The 9095-nt window shown below is 35.7% G+C and overlaps 1 protein-coding gene across 1 annotated transcript; it reads right to left on the bottom strand.

Moving 5' to 3' along the window:
- Window positions 1-2528: 2528 nt before the first annotated feature.
- Window positions 2529-8424, bottom strand: LOC123723000. Its single transcript, XM_045685544.1, has 5 exons — window positions 6944-8424; window positions 4748-4981; window positions 3357-3447; window positions 3009-3116; window positions 2529-2682 (listed from the first exon to the last, which is right to left on the bottom strand). The coding sequence occupies exons 1-5, from the start codon at window positions 8067-8069 to the stop codon at window positions 2529-2531; spliced, it is 1713 nt and encodes a 570-aa protein (XP_045541500.1). The 5' UTR covers window positions 8070-8424.
- Between the last annotated feature and the right edge of the window lie 671 nt (window positions 8425-9095).

Here is a 9095-nt window from a genome sequence, read left to right as displayed (position 1 = left end):
ACAAATAACTGGTAACCCCAATCCTTTTACTTATATATAGGTATAGTCTATAGTACTCTCTATCTGTCCCTTACGGGTGAACGCGCATGCCATATCTATATAATTCTTCATCTGAGTCAGAGAAGGAAGAGGAATATAGATTAAAAATATATCAAAGATTGTCAATATTGTACATCAACATTTAATTAATGTTTCTAAAGAAAAAAATGGTTATTGTGAGAAAACTATAAAAGATAGATATATGCTATCGCGGACTTTTATTTAGCACATTTAAAGAGCTACAATTCGCCATACATCATTTTTATGTAGGTCTTATAGTTTAGCCTACGTAAGCGCTGAAAGCAAAAATGTCCCTAATTTTCGCAACAAATTTTGAAGTTATATTCAAAATCTACTAGTCTTCTAGTTATTTAAAAAAAAAAAAATGGGACCCATCTGCAAGCACTACCTTTCGATTAAAATAATTTTTATCAAAATCGGACCACCAGGGGCGGAGATTCGCAGTAACACACATAAAAAAAAATAAATAATTCAGTCGAATTGATAACCTCCTTCTTTTTGAAGTCGGCTAAAAAATAGAAAACGGGGTAAAAATTATCCTATGTCCGTTTCCTGGTTCTAAGCTACCTGGCCACCAATTTTCAGTCAAATCGATTCAGCCATTCTTGAGTTATAAATAGTGTAACTAACACGACTTTCTTTTATATACAGTCAAAATCTGTTATAACGACATCGAAGGGACTACTCATATTGAGTCGTAAAAACCGATAGTTGTAACAACCGGTGACAGGTATTAATAGGAAAGATATGTATATAACATTCAGCCAGGACCTTTGATTTTGGTCAATTTAACCGGTATGTTGTTCTAAACGATGTCGCCATAAACGGTTTTGACTGTATATATATTAGGGTGGCCAAAAAAAATATTTTTTTTGTTTTTTTCGATTCTCGTGTGAAAATATGTGAGTTTACTATGTTTTAAGAACCTCCACCAAAGGACAGGTTAAAAAAAAATCTTAAAAGGTCGCTCAGAATTTTTGAAAAATTCCGAAATTGCCGAAAATCAGATTTTTTTTGTTTTAATTTTTTTTTCTCGTCATGTCATCTTTTTAAGTGTAAAATAATATAAAGATTCTGAAAATTTGACGTCAAAATTTTATTTTCTAAAGGTCGCTCCGAATTTTTATAAATTTCCAAGTTAAATACTTTATATCTTTTTAAAAGAGAAATTTATAGAAATTCGGAGCGACCTTTAGAAAATAAAATTTTGACGTCAAATTTTCAGAATCTTTATATTATTTTACACTTAAAAAGATGACATGACGAGAAAATAAAAATTAGAACAAAAAAATCTGATTTTCGGCAATTTTGGAATTTTTCAAAAATTCTGAGCGACCTTTTAAGAATTTTTTTTAACCTGTCCTTTGGTGGAGGTTCTTAAAACATAGTAAACTCACATATTTTCACACGAGAATCGAAAAAAACAAAAATTTTATTTTTTTGGGCCACCCTAATATATATAGATTAGACATGATGTTTTATTTTTAAATGTTTTTTTAATTTAGGATAAAAAATAAATAGACCAATGTTTTTTATAGAAATATTTATTTTCCTTAAACTTTTATTTAAATTACATCTAAATTATATTAATAAAAACAAGTTTTATTTAAAAATCAAAGCAAAGAATTAATAAAATTTAACAACAAACAAAACATAGACATTTGTATAATAGACATTTCTCTGTTTTTTCTAAGAGATAACATATGACCATACAAATGTATAATAGTTTTCAGATATCTTGGCAGCTCTTAACATCGCGCAAGTCGCAGTAATGGAGCGCAATGAGTTTCGAAGCGCGCACATAACCTTGAGCTGCCAAAATATTTGAAAAGAACTATAAACTGACCAAAACCACAGTAAGGTAGAAGAATTAATAAGGAAATTGCCACAACATTAACACAAACAGTACTTACATAGTACTTCAATAAATTAAAAATAAATGCTGCCAAATTTAGAATGGTCAATAAAGGACTACTTGTTCATTGGTTTCTGAGACCAAAATCCGTGTATAAAACATATTATCTTTTTTATCAAAGGTATTTGAGAGGGATAACGATATGTTTTATTTAGGAATTTCGGTCTTAGAAACCAACTATAAGTGGTTAAAATTAGTATGTGAACTTTATTAAAATAATTGGAAACTTTAACCACAGTATTACGAGATATTAAGTCCGCTATACATCTTCAGTTAAAACTGTTATCACGCAAAATCGCGGTTCATTGGATTCTCACTTATCAGTTTTCGACTATAAATATTATAACAATTGTAACATAACTTTTATATGTAACAATAACTTGCAAAGTAAAAAATTAAACTTTAATATATTAGATATATGTAAAGAGAAACCTGTCTCTTATATTAATAATATTTAAATCAACTAAAACAGATAATAAAAGTACAATTCCACTGCGGAAATACGTATCACATTTAAACAAGTTTTTCAACAATGGAAGCCGACAGCATTGTTTTATTTGGCTCTCCTCGCGTTAAAGTCGACCACAGCCTGTACATCCTCTTTGAGGATTTTAACCATCGCTATATTTTGCTTTCTATCTTCTGTGATAACATCTCTCATTCTAGATATCATCTCTTCAAATATTGCATCAGACATATCTTGTAATCTACAATATCATTACTGGTCAAATAAATTAAACAAAAATGTCGACAAATTAAAATGATTTTTAAATTGCATAATAATTGTATTGTCATCAAAAGTACAGTTTAACAAATTTTTAGTTTCATATTTAAAAAAAAAATTAATTATAAAACACATTCATCCAAATAATTAGATACTAGACTTTGTGAAAATGTCATTTGACATTCAAAATGCAATTAGGTCGAAAATATGTCAAAGTAACATACATAATTGCAGCATTATAGCTCTTATGACATTTTTTGTAAGAGATTTAATACTAATTGGGAAGGGATTTAAATTCTCTGACTATACCTTTTGAATTTGTAATTGAGATCCCTCAGCGTCTCCTCGTACACCTCGTGGTGTACCCTCTTCAACTCACTGAACCTCTTCTGTGTCTCCACAAATGTCTTGATGAATCTAAAAAAATAAAATATTTAATGACTATTAGCGAATTTAGTTACACAATTTACTATCCATTACTATACATCTTCACATTTTGCTACCCCTTTACATTTTTAAATTCAAAATTATTTATTTTCGGACGAAAAAAATCTATATTGTGTCACTTATACCACTTCCAAGAAAATTTTACTAGCCCTGACCTTTTTACCATCCCTTTATTTTTTTACAGACAGACAAACATCAATACATTATTACCTTCTATCAGTATTATGATGTATTTCTACGAGCGTTGTATCCAATTTCTCCAAAATACATCGAATATTCCCATCGTAGCTATGTCTTTCATCTGGGGTCATTTAAAAAGCAAAAAATAAAAAAACAAAAAAAAATCAGTCATTTTATATATAAATTCAAATGGTTCTTTATTTTTATTTTTTTAATTTTGTCATCATAAACAGTGTAGATATTATTTTCTTGGTTTATACGTGAAAGTTTGATTTGAGCAGTTTCAGAAATTAATTTGAAATTTTCGTTTAATAAAAATGTTTAGAACCCCACATTTTGTGCCTCGATTCTTTGACATTTGTAATGTTTTCAGACATCTTAGAGGCTCTTAAATTCTTGCGAATCGCACATGACCTTGAGCCGCCAAGATATTTGAAATGACTTATACACATATTTGTCTAAAATAATAGAAAACTTACCTCTACTAGTGCTGGGTATACATTGATCAAACCAATTATTCACAAAAGAAGAGGAGATATTCTCTGAGCTGTGTATTGGGGTATTAGATAATACACTTTCTATTATCCTTTTTTTATTAATTTCTGGTAATTCAGAAGATTTTCTTTTAACTAATTTATTCACTAAATCTCTTAAAGATTCTCGCTTTGATGAATTTATATCTGAATTACGTGTAACTGTCTTCATTGTACTAGATTTATTTGATAGTTTTGTTTTGTAAAACAAATTTCTAACTTGTTTAATATTATCCGAATCTATAGAACCGTTGCTTTGTGATTGATTATGATTCGGTGGTTCATCGTGAAATAATATTATGGGAGATATTTGTGATTTCCGAGATATATTTCTATTTAAATTATCCGATATTCTAGAATTTATTTTAGATCTAGAAACAGACTTATTTGAGATGTAACTTCTAGGTTTATCTAGTAATTCATCGACACTATGATTCGAACTTGTATCAGAATTACGAAGAGATGGCAGATATTTAATAAAATCATCGGAAGGTATTTTTGTCATCTTTATCGGAGAATTTTTCTTCGTACTAACACTTTCGATATTATTTCGAAAACTTCTATTCGATGTTAGGTTTATTTGATCTTCTAGTCTTTCGTTTTGAAGTTGCAAATAAAGCTCTTTTATAGATTCGTTCTGTTCCTCGATTTCGAGATTTCTCGGTTCGATGGTTTTATTTAAAATAGCCTGATTTGGTGGTAAATCTTTATAGCACAGTTCGAAATCTCCGTGTGCGGTTATAGGACGTATACCAACTGTATTAATTGATATTTCTGAGTTGGAATCCGCTGATATATCTATGACATATCTTGTAGGATCAATCTCATTTCTTCTTTTATTCTTATTTTTATTTTTCTTAATGGATTTTATCAAATCATTTTTTTTACTGACAACAACCTTTTTAGTTGGCGTTTGTTTTTTCTGAGAACGCAATATTCTAGATGATTGTGAATTGTCCTGAGAATTTTGATGAATTTCAGCAAAATGTTCGATCTCTTGAACACCACATTCAGTAGTTTGATCCAAATCCATGAGTAAATTTTGTGTTGTATTACAATTTTCGAATTTCTCAGGACTCTCTACGAACATTTCTCTAATCTTTTCCAATCTTTTAGGTGAAGCTGAAACATTAGCTACATTCTTATTAGGAATTGTTTCCACGGTCAATCCCGGCAAAGGACTTACTGTGGTGTCAAAAGTTTCATTACATTTTATATAATTTGTAATTTTATTTAAATTTTTCTTTTTATTTTTCAAAGGAGATTTTTTCTTTTTCTCTAATTTAATATTAACTCTTTTGTTATTTGCTTTGTGTTTGGTTTTAACATCTTGTAAAACTTCCATTTCATGTTCTGTCTCAATATTTGGTATCGGTTCTTTAGCTATATTTCTTGGTGATCTTCTAAGTTCGAATGATGTATCCAGTGTTTCAGGAGGTGCTTCTCTCATTCTTTCATCTATAAGTGGCCTTTCTATCTTTATACTAAGTTTTGGTTTAGATTTGGAATTTTTTCTCGAATACGTCTTTTTCTTCTTATCCTGTTTAGATTTCTTTTCCAATGTACTTCTTTTAGGGGACAAATGTTTCACTGCAGATGTTTTAAAGTTGTCCTTACTGTCGCTAGAGAAATTGTAAACATCAAAATTCCCAAATGTGTTAGTTTTATTAACTAGTGTTACTTCTTGATTTGTATCAATATTGCTTTTAAGTGTATCAAATATATCATTCATCTTTTTAGTTTTTGGAGATATAAATATTTTATTTTCTTTGGATTGCTTATTTCTTAGTTTCTTTCTGTATTCATTGTGCATCAAAAATGTGCATCTAAACCAGTCAAGTGCATATTCACATTTGTCGTCATCTGCAGCCCTTCACAATCGAGCCACGCACGTCTTGGCGTTGATACCATCTGGTAGGCTTTATTTTACTACCTTTTATAATCAGTTAACCTTTGAATAGTTAGAGCAGACATTATCAAAACTGTTCTGTTAGTATTAAATTGCCTTTATATTTGTTTGTTTAGGTTCTTCTACAACCACGGACCTGCTCGGTTGTCCGAGTGGGCGGAGAGGTGAACTCCGACGTGGCGCGTCCCCGGGTGGTGGATAGGGGAACGCCCCGGCCTTCTGCCGGGGTAGGGCTTCGGCCCCGCGAACCAAACACTGGTAGGTTAGCTAGGTTAAGTAGGTTAGTTAGATTAGGTTGCGGGCCCCTTGTGGGCCCGCAAAAGAGAGGGCGGCGCTCGCCGCAAGGCGAGCGTCTATTAGGCTAGTTAGTTGTGTAAGTTAGATTAGGCTGCGGGCCCACTTGTGGGCTCGCAAAAGAGAGGGCGGCGCTCGCCGATGGGCGAGCGTCTATTAGGTTAGTTAGTTATGTAAGTTAGGTTAGGCTGCGGGCCCACTTGTGGGCTCGCAAAAGAGAAGGAGGTGACCCCGAGCTGAGTACCACAGGGAAAGGTGAGGGCGAACCTATAGGTTAGTTTAGAGTAGGCTAGGTTAAGTTAGTTAAGGTAGGTTAGGGTGCGGGCCCACTTGTGGGTCCGTACATGAGAGGGCGGCGAACCCGAGCTGAGTAACTGCCCTTTTCAGGGCGGCGAAAGGTGAGGGTAAGCCTTGAGCGTGGTGGGTGGCGCGGCCCACTAGGGTCGTGGCCGTCGGTCGGGACGTGGGAGCACGACCTCGGTAGCACTCTGCTTGCAGAGCTGTTATGCGATGGCGTGTGATCCTGCGTCCCATCGCGTAATCCCGGTGGCCATCACCGGGACCGCGGGCCCCTGTCTTGATCAAGACGGGGGCCAAGAGGCGGGGTCTCTATAAACCCTAGGCGGCACCAGACAAAGGAAGTTCCTCTCTTAAACGTGTCCATAATTTAACTACATCTTCAGGCGGAGTGTCATCCCAATCACAGTTACACAGCCAAAGCTGCTTGATAATTAATTTAACGTACAAAACGACAGGTGCGACAAATCCCATGACGTCCCATATTTTAGCGACACACGACAATATCGAACGTTTAGTACAAGTTTTTATGGGAGTATTAATTTTTATACTGAAATAATCGGACGTGGGAGACCAACACAAACCGAGTATCTTATGTTGATCTGACTCGTCAAATTCTTTTACTTCCGGTAGACGGTGCGATGGCGGAATCGAATCTAAAACCACTTGTGAATTACTGGACCATTTGACCAATTCAAATTGTCCCGCTTTCATGAGACTTATCAACTCCGAAGCGGTAGAAATTCCCAGTTCTTCAGATGGGACCGAGTAAACGAAGTCATCTATATATAGGCTTGTATCGATGACTTCCCTAGCCTGAGGGAACGAAGCGCCTTCGTCGGCCGCCAGCTGCTTAATAGTACGCAGCGCGTGAAAGGGGCTAGATTTGAGACCGAATACTACACGATTAAATTCATAAACCTGTAAAGGTTGTTGCGGGGAAAAACGATACAAAATGCGTTGAAAACGCCTGTCAGATTCTCTTATGCCGATGCTTAGAAACATCTGACGAATATCAGCGGAAAGAGCGATCGAAAATAAACGAAAATTATTAATTATGTTAAATAAACTACCTTGAAGATTTTCACCTCTATATAATAGGTCATTAAGAGAAAAACCAGTGCTGGTTTTACAACTACCATCGAGAACTACACGTAACTTCGTTGTGACCTTATCTTCTCGGATCACACCGTGATGCGGAATAAAATACGAACTTTGTGAAGAATTACAATTTATAGGCGAAATATAATCCTTTTCTAAGTATTCTCGGATTACATTGTCATATGCGATTTTTAATTGTGGAGAAGCCTGCATCTTTCTCTCTAGGCAATAAAACCGTCGCTCACTTGCCTGACGCGAGTTACCGAGACAGCTGACGTCAACCTTGAAAGGCAAAGCTACCACGTAACGACCGTCACTAGCTCGCGAGGTAGTACTCGAGTAAAAATCCTCACAAAATTTATCATCGGGACTAAGTACTGGAGGGGCGTCGACTTCTTCCAGCTCCCAGAATTTCCGTATAACGGAGTCTAATGGATCTGCGGTGCAGCAATACGAAACGGACTCGTGACTATCTACGCGGACCGGAGCGTCACCAACAATGACGTAGCCGAGGACCGTTTCTAACGCGAGCGGTGAGACATGCGGAGGTTGTCCTTGAACCTTATTCGATAAAAGAAGATGCGGAAAAATAGAGGCACCGATCAACATTTGAATCGGGCCCGAGCAATAGTAGGTATCGTCTGCTAGCGGAAGATCTTTAAAATTCGACAATAACGAAGGATCGACTGTTGCGGTCGGTAGCCGTTCTGTTATTTTATCTACAACCAACGAATCAATATTATAAAAAATGTTGCGATCGAAACGAGAATGAAATTTAAGTTTTACGGAACCTTGAATGGCTTTACTCGAACCTCCTATCCCCTTAACCACTGAACAAGCGGGTCTTATGTTTGTGTTTAAACCTAGAATTTGACAACAAGAGCGAGTAATAAAATTGCTTTGAGAAGCGCTGTCTAACAATGCGCGAACGCAATGTTCATTACCACGAGAATCTACCACGATAATACGCGCGGTTGCTAGTAATACCGTGGAAGGGCCACAGAAATCGCGACGAGTAATACTGCGACTATCCGCCAGCGCACAAAGCGTGACGTCATCGGTGCCTGCGGAGCGAGCGGGGAGCGTATTCGACTCGCTTGTAAGAGCGGGACGTGCGGCCGCGGCGGCCGTGAGTCGTGTGTTCTGTTGTGCGGCCGTCTGAGCGTTTCTCGCGGCAGCGGGTTCGATTCCGAAGCACAATAAAGTATGATGTTTAGCGTTACATTTTTTACATGAAGATGTCGAGGCACAAGCGGAAACACGATGACCAGAACTTAAACAATTTATGCATAAATTTTTCGACTTGACGAATTTAAAGCGTTCAATCGGTTTGTAGTTATTAAATACCTTACATTTATAAATGTAGTCGTGATTACAATTGCACAAAGTACATGCGGACGACTCGGAACTAGTATAAGCGTGCATAGTCAATGGTTTACGATCAAATGATTTTCTGTTGTTGTTAGCAACCTTTACCACGGATGAGGTGCGTTCCAAAACCTTAATATGTTCGCGAATAAAAGAAACCAGGCTTGAAAATTTTGGAATTTCACAACTCTGACTATGACAATGGTTGGATTCAAATGCACGCGCCGTATCAGTATCTAGTTTTTTAAGTGCGATATGCAAGAAAAT

Source organism: Papilio machaon, chromosome W (assembly GCF_912999745.1).
Source record: "Papilio machaon chromosome W, ilPapMach1.1, whole genome shotgun sequence".
In the NCBI taxonomy this organism is placed as follows: domain Eukaryota; kingdom Metazoa; phylum Arthropoda; class Insecta; order Lepidoptera; family Papilionidae; genus Papilio; species Papilio machaon.
This window is presented reverse-complemented; position numbering and strand designations above follow the sequence as displayed.

Excerpts from the sequence above, each read along its gene's own strand:
- LOC123723000 (XM_045685544.1), bottom strand. The coding sequence starts at position 8,069 with ATGTTGATCGGTGCCTCTATTTTTCCGCATCTTCTTTTATCGAATAAG. Across the intron at positions 4,982-6,943 it reads AGATCAACATAAGATACTCG|CTTCACCTAAAAGATTGGAA; the intron begins GTTTGTGTTGGT and ends CTAATGTTTCAG. Across the intron at positions 3,117-3,356 it reads CATCATAATACTGATAGAAG|ATTCATCAAGACATTTGTGG; the intron begins GTAATAATGTAT and ends TTATTTTTTTAG.